The sequence below is a fragment of the Typopeltis vanoorti genome, chromosome 5, assembly GCF_054136105.1.
Source record: "Typopeltis vanoorti isolate ZY-2024b chromosome 5, IOZ_Tvanoo_1.0, whole genome shotgun sequence".
Taxonomy (NCBI): Eukaryota; Metazoa; Arthropoda; class Arachnida; order Uropygi; family Thelyphonidae; genus Typopeltis; species Typopeltis vanoorti.
In genome coordinates this window covers 108766547-108789599 of record NC_143553.1, presented here as the reverse complement: position 1 = coordinate 108789599, position 23053 = coordinate 108766547, and the positions used below count along the sequence as shown (strand labels likewise).

Genomic DNA, 23053 nt, shown 5'->3' with positions numbered 1-23053 from the left:
ATAGCCGAGCCTCAGTTAGAACTTCATTGGCTACAGTACTGCCATCCATTACCCTCCAAGGGTATTATTGGATTGGATGAATCAATCACTGCATCTCACGGTCGATTACCTCATTATACCTGCAAAATAAAATTCATCCTTTCAATTATAGAAAGAGAAAATAAATAAATGAAAGGTGTATTAATTTTTTTATTTTTCTGAAAAATAAAAAAATAATAATTCAACTAATTTTATAAAAATGAAAAATTTTACTTTATAAATGATATTATATGAAATTTTATATATTTTTCTTTTGATAGTATTAATTATGCTTTATTTTCGAATCTACCTTTAGTGCAATATGTTTATTCATTATTTAGTGGTATATGTTTTTTCATTAGTGCAATAATAATGTCAAAAACAACCCAACAAACCCAGCTCCAAAATAATTAAAGTTTTAGAATACTTTTTCCATACAAATCAAGGCAGGTTACAGCAGTACGCAATGGACGCCGTATTAATTGCGATTACTAAAATGACCCATAATTGACACTTTTCAGCTGATGGTGAGTCAGGCAGTCTAATATGAAGATAGTAGGGTTTTTAACTCTGTTTTTAATTCCAGAACAGTAGTCTTATTTGCTTCGGTTGTAGTTTAAATAAAAAAAAAAACCGAAGCTCAATAATTGGTAAGCATAGATTTTTTTTTTTTTTTTTTGCTTAAAGCAAAAAAAGATTTTCCACCGGCATTTTTAAAGCAAGTATTTCTGATTACGAGCCGTGTTTATTGTATTCAAAAGGTATCATATTAGCATATCTTAAGATAAAATGGCACACAATATATACTGGAATGACTGCAAGAAAAAAGTAAAATGAAATTTAGTTCCTGTATTAAAATTAAACAGTATTCAGATTATACAATAACGTTTTACATCCAATCTCTGATTGCAACTAATAGCACGTTGATAATATCCAAGCAATAAAAATACGCTGTATGAAAATATATTTCTACATAAGCCTTTATACACAATCAGCATAAATATCACATTACACGTATATAATGTGCAAAATTATACTTGCGTAATTATATAGAAGAAAACAGTTGGACAGAAGTCAATGAAATATGCTGAAGCCAAAATATGGAATGAAGTTCTTGACTGCTCATGTACAAACCAAATTGACGACATATTGAAAACCGCTTTCGGAATTATTTATTATAAATATAAAATGAAAACATTGTTTAATAAGTATTTATTTTAGTTTTTTCATATTATTTATATAATATATAATGTAAACTGCTATTAATTATTAAATTTTATGTAAAGAAAATAAATTGTTTTAAATTATTCGCATTGAATGCTATTTTTAAAATACACCTTTTTAATATAATACGTATATAAAACTAAATATTGTTTTAGTTTTAAGCCAGTCCCTATAGCGATACATAATCTCCATGCCCATTCAGGGCGAGCAAACTGCTCGTAAATTTTACCCTCACTGTAACCACGACAGATAGCGGGGAATATGAAAAGCATTTTGCTTCACCCTTAAAGAATAATTGTCAATTGTCAATTTTAAGCCAGTCCTTATAAGGACTATAAGGATATGGTATAATTGGTTGGTTAATCGACCGTGAGATGCGGTGATTGATTCATTCAGTCCAATACCCTTGGAGGGTAATGGATGGCAATGCTGTAGCCAACGAAGTTCTAACTGAGGCTCGGATATTGCTGTTACCCTCCTGCCATGATCAGAGCTTTAATAGCTCAATAACACCATATCCCTACACGTAACAGATAACGGGGAAGATGAAAAGCATTCTTGCTTCGCCCCTTTAAGCCAGTCCTTATGACTTAAAAAAAAAGGGGTATAACTAGTAGATATAACTAGAAGGTAGTAGATACGCTAAAATGAAAAACGCTGATGACTATCATGGAAATTAAGAAATTAGCATTAAATACGTGCATTAATTTCATAATTTAATTAAATTATATATAAAATGTTTTTCTCTTATTGTCATTACTTTGGATCGACGTTTAGTCTTTTCATTAATGACAGACAAATCACAGCTGAACAAAGTATTAAAATGACATAAAAAGTGATAGAATTACATATAATTATATAATATAGAATTATATCATTACATATAAAATATTTAATTAAAATTTTGCAAAAATAAATTACGAAATCACTTTCTTTATTTTATAAAAAGTACATAAATAAACAATTCCTTATTAGTACATGGCAAAAATATACACAATATATATGTGTGTGTGGGTGTAGTGAGTAACCGCATTCACATTTTCCCTTGAAGTGCTGTGATAGGCTTCATGGCCAATCACAGCCAAGTAACATGGCTTCTCTGAAACCCCATTAAGGTTCTTTTGGGAAGAACCTTAATGGAGAATTCTATTGGGAAGTTTATGACTGTCAATTGCGTGCGTTTTTCTGGCCATTTTTATACACGATAAAAAAAAATCTGAGTTTTGAGAAGTAAAAACCCTTCTACCTCCTTATGAGACTTGCTACTTCCCCTTCAATTGAAACACTGTGATAAAAGTTCTCCGGATGATACGCGGCATTCGAACCCGGGTCATCCAAAAACGATCGTCGAAACTGGCGATGCTACAGAGGATATGTATTTAATAATACAATTACTAATTAATTAGTAATAAGTTTTAATGATTCTACTTTGTTTATGAAAAACAGCAACAAGTTTAACAAATGTGACCAAACTTTCTGGATAAAAGCAGTTTTACATTCTCTCTCTCTGTCTGTCTCTCTCTCTCTTTTTTTTTCTTTTTTTCTCTGTCACGCAAAATAGGCGTGTGAATAAGTGTGGCTACTCAACGAACCAGAAGAGTATCGTATTCACCAGAAGGGAACTGCAATACAATCTGACAATTTGGTAAATGAGAGAAAAAAAAAAAATCCCGCGAAACCTTGTAACTTTTAACAGCTGTGGTAAACGACGTCTTCGGATCCTCCCACGAACATATTGTCGCCTGTTAAAAACGAAAGTCTTAGCTATAATTAGAATGTAAAATTATGTAAGTGAAATCGTCAGCCCACACCACGTCCGTCAAGATATTTAAATAGCTGGCTAAATTTATCTCTGGAGGAGAATTTGAAAAAAAAAAAGCTTTGGGAGAAAAGCCCATCTCTCTCTCTCTCTCTCTCTCTCTCTCTCTCTCTCTCTCTCTCTCTCTCTCTCTAAGGTTTGGATGCTTTCCCAGTTTCCGTATCGCCGTCTGGTATTCATATGTGTATGAGAGACATCGAAGGAGTGTTAGGAGTTAATGATCCCTCGGCTAATATGCAGCAGTGGAGCATCCGTATGGATGGGCTGCAAAAGAGGAAGAACTTTAGTATTTTTTTCTTTTTTTTTGTCTGTTTTTCCTTTACGTAACTGCCATTTATGGTTTTTGAAGGAAATAACTTTAATGGTATCGATAATCAAAATGCCATAGCCATGATTAAGAATTAATAGCTGAGCAGTTAAACATAATCCATAGTTGTCGATAATTTTCCTATATATAGTAATTTTAATTTAGTTCTTCTTGTCACCGCTATGAGGCGAACTTATCACCAGAAAGAAAATGCAAAACTTCTTTTTGACAAAACACTAAAGCTGGAAAGATGCCAGATTGTTAATGTTTAAAAATATGCGGAGAGTTCTGATAGTACACACAAAAATATCCACTCTCTTTGTGAAGGATATTAACGAGATTTTAAAATAAGAAACACTATTGGAGTGTGTTTAATATTTACACAGTGAGTTTAAATTCACTTTATGCTATGTATCTCATCAGCGTGGCAAGTTGTTTACTGAGTGGAATACTCGGAAAATAGCTCATGAACATCCACAGGTGTCGCTTACAACCTTGAATATTTATATGCTCTCAGTGTGTAACATATAATTGCCTTGCTCATTAACATAAATGAAATGAATTTTATCACTTCCAGTAATTATAATCTACTTGCGTCGATTATCATTTACTTGGCTACTCTGATGTTGATTTGCTCTTAGAAATATTACCGTCTTTTACTGAGTATGTTGGTAGCAATCAGATACATTCACTAGGTGAAACAAAATTACATTAAAAAGCAGCGTGATGATTAAATCTGAGATTAGATTCAGTCATAAACCAGAGCAAATTGCTTGTTACGAGCAAAATGGTGGTTCATATTTCCTTAAGATAGAAAGGAAATAAAAGTATTCAAATCGAGGCTATTCGATTTGCATTCGATTCAAAGCGTTGAATACGTTTATTTATCTTTCTGTAATGTATCCTCTCTACTTAGGAGAGTAGGTTCGAATACCATCTAAGACACAAAGAACTTTTAAAAGGACGTTTCAACTGAAGGTGAGTTAATCAGTGTCATATCATTGGCAAGTTTTTTCTCAAGAAACTCGAGTTCTACCTGTTCTGCAAACCAACCAGGGAACGCACACAATTAACAGACAGGCTCGTAGATTTAGTTACTTCGGCCAAAAAAAAAAAAATTAGTAAAGAGATGGAGAAGGGGAAAAGGATTTTTTTCTGGGTGACAAAACTACCTTTAGGATTCGAAAAAGATATCATGTAATGACACTGACATTTCATTGCATGCTACGATACATCATGATCTATTTCATCTGCAATCAGAAATATTGGAGTGCGAATGGTTCATCACAGTAATAGACATGATGAAAAAGTGTGTTCGTGTTCTACATTCAGTAATCAAAAATATTAGATGTCCCAGTGATAAATAGAATCCATCAATAACCCACGTAAAGGGCATTCAATAAGATAGCAACAGAATACCTGGAAGAAAATATTTGCATTCGAGTGCGTGTGAAAATGGAAAAATGTCACGAGTGATCTAAGGGAAGAAAGGAAAATGGAGGTGGGCATGCCAGTAAGAGTCTCTCTCTCTCTCTCTCTCTCTCTCTCTCTCTCTTGGTAAGTGCAATATTGTCTCAGAGTTTACTGAGAACTATATGATGAACAGAAGACATAAAGTCAGCATGCGAAAAGTGGCCAAAACAGCTGCTTGATTCTAGAAGCTAGGAAAATAAAGGATTGACCAAATCACAAAGTCCACTAACTATGCTACAGTTGATGGAATTACTATTCAGTTCATTCAGGAAGTGTAATGAAATACATTTTAACGTACCGTGTGTCAGTCACTCTTTAGAGTTGATATAGCAGTAGACGGTCATTGATGGTATAACCCACCAGTTCTCTGTTGACGATCGGATACCAGAGGATTAGAGAAATATTTCATGGAGGGATCCTTTTCGTGTTATTTCATGCAGACCGAAGGATAAGAAAATGACCACAAAACGAAGCCATTCGTCCAGTATATTATAAAGCCGTTTAAAAATTACTGAATGAGAATGCAGTTATGAATTTTGGAATGGTATTAAATTCTATGTATTACAAAATTATGAAATTAAATGCGATCAAACAAGTTGTGGATATGAATCATAAAACAGATGATTCAATTATAAGAAAGGCGATGTGAATAAAAACGTCCGCTCCTGTTTGGCGGCATACGAACACTGATCTTTACAGACCAAGAAGCATGCGTCTTGTCGAGCGCACCACACAGCATCCATTAATCAAACATTGTGCGCCCACCTACCAATCCGCCCACCCTCCAAACACACACTTGTATAACGAGTGTAAAAATATTCAGTTATGGCCTTTTTAACATTTTACACTTTTTTTCTGTTTTAGTGAGTGACAAGGACATTTGCTAGACTTCTTTTTTTTTCCCTACTTACACAAGCTAAGTGATAATTGTCCCTTGCCATTTTCCCAATATAGAGAATCTGTAGACAACAACTTAAAATAGATCGTGCCGTTAGTAATTCAGACTTGCATAAGCAGACAGAGATTTCCATGAGGATATGAAGATGACCCAAATTTTTAATAAAAACGAATTTGGCATTCGAGGTAGCTATTTATATAATGAGCTAAATATATATTCATCGGTATAGAGGATCCATGCTACATGTCAGGAAGTTTTGATGAATTTAGTTAAATGTGGTAAATATATCTTGCTCATCGAGCTGCACGTGCCAATTTGCGCAGACTAATAGTGCACGTGCGAAGGAGTAATCTCGTTTGTATGTAACACGTGAAGATACTAGGTAAATTTTATCATAAGTTTAGATGGCATATTTTGCTTTTAAACTCAATAATGATAATAAAATAAATAGAATTCGCGAGTGGCATCTTGGAACTCTTACAATAATCCAAAGATGGTCATCTCTCTCTCTCTCTCTGTGTGTGTGTGTGTAACATTTGTGTAATATAAATAAGTCATTTCTTTTATAGTTTCATGTTTTAAATTTTTAAACATTCTTTTTTTCAGTTCCAGTTTTATGATAATTTTATAAACAAATACTATATTTCATCTACTCTTTCTTCGAACACGAAATGGTAAACCAAGAAACAGATACTATGGTCCAAAAATGGCAAAAATTAATATTACAAGCGTTAATAACTATTGCAACTTTACAAAGTACAATTTTAGTGAGATTTTGCATAGATACCTAACTTCCGTGTCACTCAATAATCTTTTATATATTTCTCTTTCTTCAACAATTTTACAATATCTCCCTGATTGATTCCTCACTTGCAGTGTTAACTGGCAAACAGACATACTCGTCATATATCATCCTGTAAACAGGCGCAATTTTTTTTTCTCTCTATTCATGTGGTTTTTTCTTCTTCTTCCCTTCAGGAATTAGGCCTAGTGGCCTGTTACCGAGCTATCTTTAGCCCTTCTAAGCCGTACCCGTCCCGAGGATAAGGTGACTAACCCTATGCCTCTCGGTGTGTCCTATATCTGTAGCTGAGCGTGTTCACGGGGCCGGTTTGCCTGCTTGCGGGAGGAAAAACCCTAGATAAACTGGGGAGAAAACTCTGCAGTCCACGCCCAAGACCGGCTAACTTGGCTATGGCTGAGAAAGATCCTTAAGTTCCTCACGTCGACGACGGTAATCGAAGCCAGGACACTCCTTTCCCAGGCATATGGTTGCGAAGCGCGTAGCCACTCTGTTAACCGCGCGGACGATATGGTTTAAAATTACCTAATCCTAAATTAGTAAGCCATTTGTATATTTTTCAGACTTGTCTGTCATGCATGGAGAAACACTACTTACCTGGGAGTAACCTGTCGCCTGTGTATGATACTGGCAACTTATGTTTTGTATGGGTTGTCTCATCGATTAATCTAATAGCTGTTTTTATGAATAGAATGTATAATATTTTGGGGGAAGAGACTTTTATAGACATCATCCTGTTAGGAGAATGTGATTCTATGGTAGGCTGGTTATGAGTAGCAAAATATCTCGTGGAATGAAAGGAAACCTATTTTCTTGGATTGAGGGAAGGAATGTGTTTGGATTGTTTGGAATTACGGCTAAATGAACCAATGCTCTGCTATTAAGTATGTTAAGGAATGTATAGTGTATTCGTCTAGCTGATTTGCTTGCTTTCAGAGATAAAAATACGAGTTTTCGGGAGGAGATTGAGAGAAAGAGTGCAAATGCAAATTATGTAAGAAGGAAAAAAATACAGTATTAGAGGTTTAATTTATTCTATCTCATTCTGTCTAGAGATACATGTGTTAGTGAAAGTAAGCATAAATTAAAATATTCCTTTTGGAAAGAAATTCCTACCCAAATATTCTCTTTAGCATTTAGCTGGTGACTTTTCTCTAAGTCTTAGTTGTGCACTACAAGATCTTTCAGACGAGGAAATGAATTAATATTTAAAAAAAAATAGAAATGAATTATGTGAGAAAAATAGCTATTAGAATAAAAAAAGTAAAAAAGACAGGCAAAATTATTGAAGCAGAATCGTAAAAGAGGTGAAACTTAGGGGAAAAAATATCGCTTTGCTTATTCCATAGAAACTTTAGTGTAACCTTTTTCCGATTCCAAGTCAGAATGTGAAGAATGTCGTAATTTGAAGCTCTCTAGTTGGGCTAGAGAGCTTCAAAATACAATTCTCGACATGATTTGGCAGAATTGTCACTGGAATACGAAGAGTTTCCTCAACATCAAAAATACTATCGGATTCCGAAAGATGATCTTGGTGAATTTCTTCCATTTTTACATATTTCAACCGAATTCCATAACGTAACACAGCTGCTAAGCATGATACAAAAGAATATGCAAAGAAGCTCACCAGAAAGAGCGAGATGATGATCAAACTAAGACAGAAATAAGAAAAAAATAATTGCATCGTAATTACACATCCTTATTTATTTGTGTAATTTTGTATGCAGATAAATAAGTATAATTTTTCCTACTCGCATTCTGTGTTCAGTTGCATGTTGGAATAAACGCTGATTCTGTGTACTCAAATTTCACGTGTTCTGTAAAAGGAACCACGCCCATATTAAGATCCTGAGAATGAGAGAGAGAGAGAGAGAGAGAGAGAGAATAGTTTTTTCCCCCCCAAGTGAGAAGGATTAAAGTCAACAATCGCGAAATATTTTTAGAAATGTTGATTACCAAGCAGAATGTGATGGAGTGTTTACTTCTCATTAAGAGCAGCTGGTTCCGTTTTGTCTCGCTGTTTTTTCCCCTCCACCCTGTTTGCTAAACATCGTGAGAAAGTGTGAAGAAAGAAAACGGTTAACCGAACGTAAATCTAAAACGAAAATCACGTGACTTTAATGGACAGCGATGACAGCGTCGTCAAAGTGGAAGCTATCTGCGATATGCCAAGCATCCTCTTCATTGATGTTTCGGAAGTTAACCGCTAAAAATAACGTAATGCGGTCGGCAAATGACAACAATGGTTACACAAATAGCAGACAGTAAGCACATTGTTGCGTTCCCCTCAAACCGTAAATTTTTGTGTGGTCTCCTTTTACCTTTGTGTGGTCTTGCCCTGCTTTGTCTTAATCAAATTTAACATGACACATTGGAGCACACTCACTCCATCTTAGACTTTGCTTTGAGAAGCTTGTTTCGTAGGTTGTCCTGTTGAGCTACTCTTCTGTGAAAAGTGGACACGTGTGAATTGTACTGAATTTTAGGTAGACACAAAAAAGTTATTTTTAGGCGTTCTTCGATGACTTTGTACACGCTTTAGAAACATTGAGTAAACCAATAAATTCTGAAAATAATCACGTAATTAATAAATAATTAATTTTTTATAAAATATCCGTTTGACTAAATTCTCGTGTGTGTGTATATATATATATATATATATATATAAAGCGCTGATCATGACAGGAGGGTAACAGCAATAACCGAGCCTCGGTTAGAACTTCATTGGCTACAGAATTGCCATCCATTACCATCCCAGGGTAGCCAATTTAGTCGCCTCGTACGACATGCATGAGCTTCATTGGGGCTGATATGTAAGTAAAGCCCTCTCTAAAAATTACAACGATCCCTAGACCACTCCATAGTAGTCGAAAGATCGTCCAACTCAGCGTTGACTCCACTCAGTGACGGCCCCCATCACCACCACCGAGCAGAACCGCTCATATTCCAGGGTAGAAAGCATCCACCGACAAAGCCCCTTACCAGGCCGTGCCGGAGAACACCCTACCCGGAGACTCAAATTGTTCCCTCAAGGCAAAATCTTTAAGACAGCGAAACTCAAACTCTCGAAACTCTGCGCCTATTTTAGTCGTCTTTTACGACACGCATAAGTTGCGTTGGGGCTGATACGTAAGTAAAGCCCTGTATAAAAATTAGAACGATCCCTAGACCTCAATGGTGGCCGAAAGATCGTCCAACTCAGCGTTGGCTCCACTCAGTGATGGGCCACCACCACCGAGCAGAACCGCTCATATTCCAGGGAAAAGCATCCACCAACAAGGTCCCTCTCAGGCCACGCTGGAGAACACCCTCCCCAGAGACTCAAAATGCTCTCCCAGGGCAAACCCACCTCACCAGGAGCAACCTTTCGGAAGAAACCTGAGAGAGCGACACTCTACGTCAATTTTAGTCGCCTCATACGACACGCATGGATAACATTGGGACTATTCTCATCCCGGCCACCACACAGGAGGCTATGCATGGACCATTGACAATTGACATTTATGTCTTTAGGGGTGAAGCAAGATGCTTTTTATATTCCCCGCTATCTGCTGCGGTTACAGTGAGGGTAAAATTTATGAGTAGTTTGCTCGCCCTGATTGGGTATAGAGATTATGCATCGCTATAGGAGGTTAAAATAGCTTTTGGTCTTCTATGTTTGAATATGTCCGTTGCCTCGTATGCTGGAGCTTTCTGAACCAAATCGTTGGAGTGTATGGACGTATCTTTATGAAGTTGATTGTTTCTAACATACCATGGGGCGTTCAGAATCATTCTCAAGCACTTGTTCTGTACTCGTTGTATTTTGATAATGTTAGTATTAGAGGTGGGGCTCCAGGCTGGAGAAGCGTAGGTGATGATAGGACGAATCGTCATCTGGAAAAAGCTGCAATTTGATTGTGTTACTTAGCTTGCTATTTCTATTCATTAGCGGATAGATCTGAGCTATGGCTTTAGTTGCCTTTGCGCACGCAGACTTGATGTGTTGGTTGAACGTTAGCTTTTTGTCGAGAATTACACCCAGGTATTTTGTTTCCGTCTGCCAGGGAATTTTAGTATCGAATAGTAATACATCTCCTGCAGGAGATATTGGTCTTTTCGAGAAAAGAATGGCTGAGCTTTTTTTTTTTTGTGTGTGTGTGGGGGGGGGGGTTGATTTCCAATCTCCATTTGGCAAACCAATCCTCTAGCTCTTGAAGCTTTCTGGTGATGAGATGGGGTCTGAGAGATCTGGTTAGTATTGCTGTATCGTCCGCATACAGGGCCAAGATGGAAGACATTGGATTGTGCGGGATGTCCGACATGTATATAGAAAACAACAATGGAGCTAGTACTGTTCCCTGCGGCACTCCAGCAAAGATATAGCGCCGCTGAGATGAGGTAGAACCGTTGATTTTTGACTTGTATTGATCTATTCTGAAGATATGACCGGATTAGATGAACCATTTTTAGTGAGATACCGGCTGAGATAAGTTTGTGTAGATGTCCGAAATGCCAAATTTTATCAAATGCTTTGGATAGGTCTAGGAAAACTGCTGCTGTGCACTGGCGCCAGTTATAGCTGGTGGTGATGTATTCCACAATTCTGTGGATTTGCTGGATAGTACTATGGTGTTGCCGAAAACCCAAATGTTCTTTAGGGCGGATGTTTAGGTCATTTATTGAGGTTTGGATTCGTGAGAGGATGACCTTCTTCCCAACCTTACCCAAGTTAGAGATAATGCATGGACAAGTCCTTATCCTTATAAGGACTGGCTTAAAGGGGCGAAGCAAGAATGCTTTTCATCTTCCCCGTTATCTGTAGAGGACAGTGCAGGGATAAGGTGTTATTGAGCTATTAAAGCTCTGATCATGGCAGGAGGGTAAAAGCAATAGTCGAGCATCGGTTAGAACTTCCTTGGCTGCAGCACTACCATCCATTACCCTCCAAAATGCATGGACAAATGATTGTATTAGTCCTTAACTATGTAACTGATTTTTTATAAGATTTGGTGTGTAGACGATCATTAATTTTTTTAACTATTATTTAAAGATTTTTTAAACATTTTATTTTTTATTGTTTACATAAATTCCTATAATAAAATTTATTAGTTTTACCACCGTACAGAACGCCACATGGGTATTCGATTTTTTCCATATCTTTTCGGTTTTCACTCTCGCAATGTAACAATAAAAAACATGTTTAAAATTAATGTTTGCATAATGTGAAACGATCTGTAACGATCTTTTTCCTGTTCGTCAAATACAAGAAAAAGTGAGCATTTAAGAGCCGTAAACTTATTATTTCATCTATTCCTATACTGTGTTAATAATATTGTTGAGGATGTTTGGAAAATATTGTAAAAGTGGTATTCATTCATCGTGATATACATTGCAAAAGTCGCATAACTTTGCTATATATTTATAGCATGAATTTCACCTTGTTTCTTTGTGGTTTTATATAATATATATGATTGAGAAGAGGAAAATGCCATTGCTAAAACATCTTCGAAAATATATTAATTTTCTGAAAATTTTAAAATTTTAAAATTTTATTTATAAATTAAATGTTTTTCTTAATCTTACAAAATATGTAATACACCTTTATTTGTTTAATATTATTATACTATAATTTTAACAATAAACACTGTATGAAAATGTGATAGGAGGTTTCGCATTGTACTGCCTGTAGGCAAACAAAAGTCATTGAATTTTAATGATTTATTAAACAGGTTTTACGAATATTCAAATATATCTCGTCAGTGATGCCCAGGAAAAGATGACTGAGTGTGGAAATTATTTTTGATTATATTTTAATTTTCATCTTTAGTGAGCATTTTTAATGATGGCCCTTCTACTAAAGGTTATTAACATTTTAGTCCCAGGATATCGTGGGTGAATTAGGTAATTTGTAAATCTAGTTCTCGAAATCAAATACGAATCTTTTCCAAGTCTCCAATGCACAGGTTAGTGGTCTCACTCCGTACGATATCATACCACACTGGATGATGAAATTCATCTAGCACATTAAGACTATCACAAACCATGTCAGAGTGGCATTCGAACCAACAACCACTTAGTTGGATTGTAGAGACGCTATCCACCAAGCCAACCAGATCTTCTATTTTGTTTAATTCAAAGTTAAATAGTAACTTTAAATTGTATGATATATAGTCTTATTGTATTATATACAGTATGAAAAAGTTATATTATTTGCAAGTGCAATGAATTTTAAAATAACGGTAACGGTTTTGTGTATAGCCCAGAAGTGGCACTTGCATCTTCTGTGCTAGGCCACCCGAAGATTAACTTCAGTTCAAGTCTAGTCACCTACTGGAGGAACGTTTTCTAAACCTATCTTGACTGGTTTCCAAGTTAGTCGATCTCTGGCACTGGCAAGCGGGTTTTTTCTCCCGGAAACTCGGGTATTTCATCCCGTAAACTCAAGAAAATCGACAGTAGAACCCATTAATTCAGACAGTAACATTTTCTGTTAGGGTTAGGTACCAAGAGATGGCAGTACTTGCTTGCGAGGTCATTTCATCGGTGGCGATTTATAATCAGTGATAGTCACGGGCCAGTTATCTCTGATTGGCTACCAGTGGAGATTGAACTGCCCACTCAGTCTCCAAAAGGTAGATAGGGTTAAAAGGCCTCGCCTACTCTCTAATGAGGGAATAAAAAGGCGTTAGCTTAGCTTAGTTGTTTAGTGTATACTTTACGATGTGAGGCATCGGCAAATAAATCGAGGATCGAAAAGCCTATTCGCATGAGCAAGCCGCAGTGGACTAGAGAACTTGGATGTGAAGATGGAAGTACAATAGAGTTCCATAGTAGGGAAGAATCAACACTAGTTGAAAGCATAGAAATGAGATATAACAGGAAAGATAGTGCTACCCATGCAAATGATTTAAGTACCATAGTTGTCTGTACCATAATGCATATTCATTTAATTTTTCGAAATCTATCAGACAAGTTTGTTTCACTATAAACGCAACTTAACTCGTTTTGAAATAAAGATAAGAAAACATGGTGGTATTCAGACAAGTTTCAGCTGAAAAAATAGCTTTTTTTTACATAAAAACGTCTTGTTCAAAATCATAAGACAAAATCTTCAATTTATTACATTTGTAAGCCCCGTAAACAAATCAGTACTAATCATACGATTCCTCCCTTCCTTTACATCTCTCAGTATTCGAATTTCTTTACCACATTAACCTCTTATGTTATTTTTCTAAACCTAGTTAGGATTATAGCTTCCTTGAGCTCCTATTTCTGATTCAAAAATCGAGTCCAACCAATCTTTTCAGTATCGTATTACGGTTTCAATTGATTTCTTAAAAAAATTATGATGCATTCTCAGATTATTCTTTCGAAGCATCGACTTTGTTCAACAGTACTCTTGTTTCCACCTTTATACGATATTATTGTGTTCTTTTTTTTTCCCTTTCATTTTATTTACGAAAAAATCCAATTTAAAAGTCCTATCGATCACATTAATCTTTACCAGAAGCTCACATCTCTCAATTCACTGACCTAGATGTTAAGAACAACAATTGCTATTGTCCGCAGTAGTTTGGCACCTTGAAGTCTTAATCGCATTCAGAAGTTTCAAGCTCATCTATCTTCGTCAGTCCAAAAGCTTAAGATATCCGTTTAATTCGTGCAATCCTTTATTTCACAAGATCTATCCATTTAAAAGTTACCTGTAGGGTTGATTTTATTCGTTATCTGCTTGTAACGATGTATTCTGGAATAATTGATTATTTTGTAAAGATGCTAATTCATGATTTTATATTAAAAAAGGTGTTATAACTATTTTAGAAAAAAATACATTAATATATTTAATTTAGCTTAAATAAGAAAAGATTAATTGAGGATATTATAGATGCAATTGTATTTTATATTTAAATATAGAAAAATTTAAAGATTCAAAAATGTATCAGAGCTTATGAGAATATAGCCTTCGGCATCACAGTTGACTTAGTTTACACTACTTAAAAGCCAAATTCTTCCAAGTGCCTGTATGTTTTATTATCGCTTAAATTATTGATTTTCTTGAGATTTTTCTATATTTGGACTATGAAATATGTCTGGATCTATAAAATCCTCCATTTTAATTCGATACTTAATTGTGCAAAAGTGCTAAACATCGTTGTCAATTGATCAAATTGGTGATTAGTACAATAATTTGGGATCATTACTAGAATTTGTTGCTTCTTAAATTTGTTTTAAATTAGGGCCATTTTAAATGGAAAAATGAAACAAAATAATAATCATGATTCAAAATTATATGTTATCAATAAATAAACTGAGTTTTATTACAGAAGACATAAACAGCCCTGGGTATTATTATTATTATAACTATTCGAGTTTTTTTTTCTAATGCTTTTTTATTGTATATGGTTCTTTTACGTTCTTTTTCTTTTCCTCTTTTCCAGGTTTGCTGGACAACGCTGCTGTCATTCCAGCCTCTTTATCCATGCACAACTCGTCTGTGAACCAAAGCGGACGAGGTAGTTGCCACACGTCTTCGGGTAGTGGGAAATCTACAACAACGGGACCAACCATCGGTAGTGGACAAAGTCAAGACATCGACCCAGACTTTGAACCTTCATGTCTCGCTAGGACACCTTCTGGGTCTATTTTCATTCCAAGCGGTAAAAGAATCTCTTGTTCTGAAACAAGATTATGCAGAAACAAGATTATGCAGAAATAAAATTAACCTAAATTCATAGATTAATTAAATGTTTTAAAAATGATAATATTTTAAAATGAAGTTGTTGTTTGACCCATTTATTGCCTTAAAAACTGCAAAGAAAAATACTTTTAAACTAGCAGAGCAAACTGGCTCTGCTAGTTTGCTGGGTGTCAAATGTTAATATAATAAATTCCAGCCTTAGACAGCTTTTTCTCCCTTTTGGTTAGAAAGTAAATTGTAAAAGGTAAGAAATTATATTCTTGTTGCAATCCCTTATTCAAATATGAACTCTGAAAAGTTTACATGTGAACTACCTTCATGACTACATGTATAAAGACTTAAAATCAATAGCATGTGTATAAGTAATCATAAAGATAATTCAAGTAAATTTTCCAGATCTTATATTTAAATAAAATATTAAAATAAGAATATAATTTTTTGTTAATTATAATATATTTTATAATTAGATAATAAAATTTCTATCTTTAATTAAGCTTTAGAATATTTTTATAATATAGCCATACATTATCTTATAATTTATAAAAACGAAATATATATAATCTCTGCACTGATATTTCCTAGTAATGGATTTTTGGCGCAAGAGTGGCGTAATGGCGGTTGCCAAGTGTTTATATATGTGATCAGTGATTTAAATAGTCGTTATGATTTTCTGAAGAAAAGTTTATTTTGTAAAATATTTGCTACTGATGCTGGTAGATCGATTTGATCTACGGGATATTTATAAATAGAGGTAAGTGTTCTTCATTCTGTGAAACATTTACTACCTTTGCTGGTAGATCGACTTGATCTACGGGATATTTACATTGGGCTCTAGGTCCCACTTCTCAAACTTTATTTTAATAGAGTTGTTGCCTTCTGTTAATCATGACAAAACCTCTCAATGAAGGCATATTTGAAGAAGTTTACAAAGAATTCCTAAGATTAGGAAAACTTTTGAGCGACAACAGGCCAGGGAAAGTAAAGCTCTTAGATACATTCCCCCCTACAGCAGTCACAGAAGATAGGATGGATGATTCTAATGAAGGAAGTATGTTGACTGAACCAGAATCAAGTCACTCCACGAATACAGAGAATGCTGCATCTCAGGATAATACTCCGCAGTTTGTGGAAACCAACACAGAATTTCAAACAGTCAAAAAGAAAAGGAAAATCTCCTCTACTGCAGATACACCCAAAACAGTGGAGATAGAACCAGATAATGTAATTAAAGAAAGGGTACCCCCAGTCGTCCTAAGGACCAAGGAGCACTGGACGTCCGTTGCATCCACACTGAAATCTTCAGATATCACCTTCATTAAAGCCACAAACACAGAAGAAGGGATTCGCATACAACCTAAAACATCATCAGATTACAGAAGAATGACCAAACTTCTAGACAACAACAACTTGCCATATCATACTTTTGCACTCAACAGTGAAAAAAATTTAAAAGTAGTGTTAAGGGGAGTAACTGAAACATTACAAATAGAAGACCTCACTGCAGACCTCCAACTTAAGGGATTTAGCCCAATTAAAGTCAGCCGAATGCGGAGAGCTGATAAGACACCCTATCCCCTAATTCTAGTGGAAATAAGCAAAGACCAAAATCATATATACAATCTCCAAACCATCTGTGATCTAGTCATAAAAGTTGAGGCATTGAAACATAAATCAACTACAACCCAGTGCCATAGATGCCAGAAGATTGGGCATGCCCAACGATGCTGCAAGGCCGAATTTCGTTGCGTTAAATGTGGTGGCAAACATGCATCAAATGAATGCCATAAACCTCGTACACTTCCAGCAAAGTGTGCAAACTGCGGAGGACCACACCCTGCAAACTATAGGGGCTGTATAGCATTTCCTCAAAACCAAAAATTACAACTCAAAACCAGTAAACCTCTTCAAGAACAAGCGTCTTCCCATCAAACCATAGTCTCCACAACGGATGGAAGATCGTATGCTGAAGTTACAAGATCGACCTTCCAAAAAGACCCAAAACCAAAGCAGTCACAGCAAACCAACAAACCTATCCTACTGAACATAACAAGCCACTTAGGTGAAATGCTTGCTGAACTCCAACAAACCAGCCCAACTCAAGAAGCCAAAGATATCATCTTAAGGCATACACAATCACTCTTTATGGAAATTCTTAATGGATAAATCTAAAAGAAAACCGAAATCATTACAAATTGTTTCATGGAATGCAAATGGTTTATCTATCAAATTACAGGAGCTGCAGGAGTTTGCAGCAGAAACTCAAGCAGACATCATCCTCATAAATGAAACACATCCTCGTCCAAGTGACAAAATCAGAATCAATAGTTATAGCACTTACCGAACAGACAGATGTTTTGCTAGAGGTGGAGGCACTGCCATCTTTGTGAAAAGTAACATAAAACATAATTCAATAGCAGAACCCCAAACAGAACACATGGAAACTACAGGAATAGAAATACATATGGAAAATACAAGCAGCATTATGATATATGCAGCCTACAACCCCCCAAATAAAAAACTCCTTGAATCTGACTTAGAGGTGATACTAAATACAGGCAGAGCAGTGATTATAGCCGGAGATCTTAATGCCGAACGCTCAGTCTGGAATAGCAGAAACTCAAATATTAATGGAAGAATACTCAACTCTTACACCACTTCAAGAAATATAACAGTAATAGGACCCACTGAACCCACACATTATGGAGCTACCGGTCGTCCTGATGTACTAGATATAGCTATATTAAAAAACATAGCGCACAGCTATCAGATACAAGCAATCAACGACTTAAGTTCTGATCATAACCCCATCATATTACAACTAGGCACCATACAAGATATAACAGAAAACACCACCGCATTTATAAATTGGAAACAACTTCCCTCAGCCTTCCAGGAAAACCTTGGTCCAATACCGCATATAACATCTGCTGAAGATGTAGAAAAAGCAGTGAAGACTCTTGAAAAACAACTGCTGACAGCTATAACGCAGGTAACAAATATAACCAAATGTACACCATCAAATAAACTTCCACAGGATATAAAACGTCTTATCCAAGAGAAAAACAGATTAAGAAGACAATATCAGAGAACAATGGACCCAGCGGATAAACAAGCAGTCAATAGAGCAACAAACCAGGTTCGATATGCCCTAAAGGACCACCGTAACCAACTCTGGAATAACAAAATTCTTCAATTAAACACAGAGGATCAATCAATATGGAAAATGATGAAATCACTCCGTTCAAAGCGTTTTACATTTCCTCCAATCCAAGGTGAATCTAATGTTGTCTACAACGACGAGGAAAAAGCTGAAGCATTTGCTGACAGTTTAGAAAAACAATGCAGCCCCAATTATATCAATACAGATATAAATTTCATAAGTAAAATTCACACCCAAGTGCGTAAAATAACTCAAAATGCCTCATTCCAATCCAATAACAAATCCGTATCACCAACAGAAGTATATGAGATTTTAAGAAAACTAAATAACAAAAAGGCTCCAGGTCCAGATGGAATAACAAATAAGGTACTCAAGTTACTTCCTCGCAGAGGGGTTATGCATCTAGTAGCCATCATTAATGCCATCTTCCGGCTAAATTATTTCCCACAACGATGGAAAATTGCCGACGTTTTCCTAATTCCCAAACCTGGGAAAAATACACAGTTTCCTGTAAATTACAGACCAATCAGCCTTCTTTCATGCATAGGTAAGATAGCCGAACGTGCTATTCTCACACGGCTTCAAGAGACAACAGATATCAACCATATAATTCAAGATGAACAATTCGGCTTTAGGAAATATCACTCCACAACGCTACAAATTTACAGAGTTATCGAACATATAACCCAAGGGTATGAATGGCACCAACACACTGGCGCAGTTTTTCTAGACATCACTCAGGCATTTGATAGAGTATGGCATCATGGACTAATTTTTAAACTACACGAAGTTGGTATTCCATTGCCACTAGTGCTACTTATCAAATCATATCTACACAACAGAAAATTTAAAATAAAACTCAACGGTATCAGATCCACGGAGAGGAAAATCACGGCCGGAGTACCTCAAGGCTCTCTACTATCTCCCCTACTCTTCTCCATATACATGGCAGATCTTCCCAAACTGTCTCCAGCTATCACCGCTCTGTATGCCGACGATACAATCATTATAGCCAGATCCCTCCGTCCACACCTGGCCACAATCAAGCTGCAGAGAGCAGTCAATGAATTGGAGGATTGGTACACCAAGTGGCGTATCGCAATTAATCCAAACAAAAGCTCTGCAGTACTTTTCACCAGACGTAAGGCAGAACCGAATACAAGCATACAAATGTTTGGTAAAATCATCCCTTGGCGCAATTCTACCAAATATCTGGGAATTCATCTTGATAGACGTCTAAACTTCAAGTCACATATGGATAGTGTTACCACTAAGGCAAGTCAGACTATAGCACAGCTATATCCACTTTTGAACAGGAACAGCTTCCTAAGCATAAGCAACAAAATCTTACTTTTCAAATCGGTAATCAGGCCGCAACTAACTTATGCCTCTCCAACCTGGGGTCACACAACTAAAAGCAACATCAACAGACTTCAGATAATACAGAATAAATGCCTAAGAATGGCATTTAATGCCCCATGGTTCATCAGAAACATCCAGTTACATCAAGAAGCCAATCTTCCAGATATTAAGACCTACATGACAAACATTGCAGAGAAATTCTTCACAATCACGGATAATCACCCAAATCAGTTAGTTCGACAGGCAGCGGACTACAAGCCCTCAGATCGTTTCAAACATAAAAAACCGAAATCCTCCATCGCAAGAGAAAGCTGATACAGCCTCAATGCTCACAATGAGCGGGTAAATTACCCACAATAATCTCATCACTCACAATCTAAAATCCAGATGAAGGGATAAAGAGTCAAGGACTCAGTCCATCAACCAATTAAGTTCAAGTTCAAGTTCAAGTTTCCTAGTAATAGAGGAAGGGAAAAATCAATCGACCGTGAGATGCAGTGATGACTGATTCATTAATGCCCTTGGAGGTAACGGATGGCAACAATGCAATGCTGTACCAATGAAGTTTAACTGAGGTTCGGCTGTTGCTGTTACCCCCTTGGGCGATGAGTTTTTGAGTTCGCTCTCTTAAGGTTTTTGCCTTAAGGGAGCAATTTGAGTTTCCGGGGTAAGTGTTCTCCGGCACGGCCCGCTGAGGGGCTTTGTCGGTGAATTATTTTCCTCGGAATTTAAGCGGTTCTGCTCAGTGGTCGGGGAGCCCGTCACTGAGTGGAATCAACGCTGAGATTAGGACGGTCTTTCGCCCACTATGGAGTGGCCTAGAGATCGTCCGTATTTTTGAGATTTCACCTTTACTTACATAGTCGGTGATTGATTCATTCAATCCAATACCCTTGGAGGGTAATGGGTGGCAATGCTGTAGCTATTGAAGTTCTAACTGAGGCTCGGCTATTGCTGTTACCCTCCTGCCATGATCAGAGCTTTAATAGCTCAATAACACCTTATCCCTACACTGTCCTCTACAGATAACGGGGAAGATGAAAAGCATTCTTGCTTCGCCCCTTTAAGCCAGTCCTTATAAGGATATAAGGACTTTCCTAGTAATATATTTGTATAATTATGGATGGATGGATGTTTCTTAAAGTAAATATATTATTTTGGAATTAGTAAATTTGAATTTGAATATGGGTGTAATTCGATGGCACATAAACGTTTTAAGGTTGGTCAGAAAATGGCTGATTATGACGTAGAAGAGCCTATTAATGAAGGGCAAAACCTTCATCGACTCCCAGGTTGCGACGTTTTTGATAACGTATAGCAATATAAACAATTGAAAGGAAATGTGGTGCATTATGGGATACTGAAACACCTGATTGCCTAAGATAAATTGTATTAGACAGTTTTTTCTAAAACATCTGATAAACAAAAAACAACAAAAAAAATTAACAAATTATTAACTTATTATGAAGAATAACACACCCTCTGCTATTGCTGACAGCGTTAAGATCTCGCATAATACATTTTTCATTTAATTTCAAGAAAAAACGTTTATTTGTATAACACGATAATGTGCATCACTGTATGTTTTCTATGAAACAGAACGAATTATTCTTTTCTATTACTCTTCGAAGTTGTAAAGGTAACTACATGTAAGGGCTCTATTAATTTTACAAACCTTAAAGCAGCTCTTACATTATTCTCGTCACGTTTAGTGAACTAAATACAAAAAAAAAAAAAAAAAAAAAACGGGAAGAAAACTTTTCCAAAGCAACGAAATATCAATAAATTTTCTAATGGCTTCTTGTCTTTTCCGGTCTGTATCTTTAAAAATAACCAAGATAATGAGCTACAGAGACAGGAGATGCAAATTTGTTAAAAGGTTTGCTATTCAACAAAATCCAATGAGAAGAGTTTGGGGGGGGGAGAGAAGTCGGGAGAGAAGGCTGTTTGTTTTACGACTTCACCTGGGTGTTACAAATTTTTCCCCAACTTCAAAATTGCCACATACAAACTATAACAAGCTCCACTACAAACATCCGTTACTTTATTTAATATCTCTTCTTAAAATAATAATAAAACAAGTTGAAAGGGAAGATAGAGTACTTCAACGAACGAATCTCTGTAAAACTTCCATAGAAAACACGTGTTTCCTTCATTATTGGGTTTTTTCTCCCGTTGTGTAGCTACATATGGTGCACATTAAGTAATGATTAATGTAATAGCTTGCTCTGTAATGATCCGACACTGCCGTGTTCACCATAAAACGCTTCACTACCCCCCCCCTCTACTCATTTCCGGTTAACTGTTTGTTTTGTAGCTGCATTCTTCCTTGGAATTAAAATATTTCCAAGAATCTACAAGCGCATGAGGATATTCTTTTTTTTCTCTTTTTTTGTTTAAATATAAATTAACGAACTGGCGTTTTCGGAATAGAAACATGGACGAATTAGGTGGAAAATTGAAGGCTTTCGGAAGACTTTATTGTACCCTTAAAGTGATAAATTGCTCTCTCGTGTTTATATTGGCACAGAAGAGACCTTCGAAAGTAATATAAGAAAACTAAGTCAAGAAGAGACGCATAAGTAACAAAATGAACTTTCTTTTAAGATGGTCATATTTTCAGTAATATGGAACAACATTTACATCTTGAACTAGACTTTATTTTGCAGTAGGGAGGATTAAAATCATTAAAATTTATATACGTATGACAAAAAAAAAAAAAAAAAAAAAGATGCGAACATTATTCAAAGAGTTTCCATATTTGTTCTCCGTAACCCAATGAATATCCGGTCATGCACACTTCACCGGTTATTCTGTTTTTAATTAATTTGTTTCTGATTAAAATGACATTTTAAAGTATTACTCCGTCATAATAATATTAACAAGGATGGGAGGGCGGTGTGTCCAACCACTTACTTACAATGCTAGAAAAATCCAATGACGATGCAGTACGTCGTTCAATCACTTCCTCGTATTCGATACAATTTTAGTCTTATGATCATCCGAAGTTTTTCCCGACTTCCCCTTGTTTAATAGGAAGTATCCATCACGAGATAGTTTATAATTTTCATTAACATCTTCAGAAGATGAATTATTTGACAAATTCATCTGTCGTCTTACTTTTTTAAAGTAAACGTTTAATCAGAGATCCTAATTAATTCTGTTGGTATGCAAACGAATCGTTCATCATCTGAAAATCCGTGAATCTTCACCCTTAAATAAACTAAAAAACAAGGCACAGCCATAAAATAGGAAAATACTCTCCAACCCAGATTAATTTCAGCGAAGTCTTTGCTGCAGTTTTGTATTT

At 36.0% G+C, this 23053-nt stretch overlaps 1 protein-coding gene across 3 annotated transcripts in view; it reads left to right on the top strand.

Moving 5' to 3' along the window:
* LOC150106715 (teneurin-m-like) overlaps positions 1-23053 on the top strand; it is a 167877-nt gene that overhangs the window by 53499 nt on the left and 91325 nt on the right. For all 3 annotated transcript variants that reach the window (XR_016548368.1, XR_016548369.1, XM_090393303.1), the window contains exon 2: positions 14962-15180. Coding sequence is in view for 1 of the 3 variants with exons in the window: in XM_090393303.1 (XP_090249429.1) it covers positions 14962-15180 (219 nt within the window). In the remaining 2 variants the exon portion in view is untranslated. The remainder of the gene's footprint in view (positions 1-14961; positions 15181-23053) is intronic.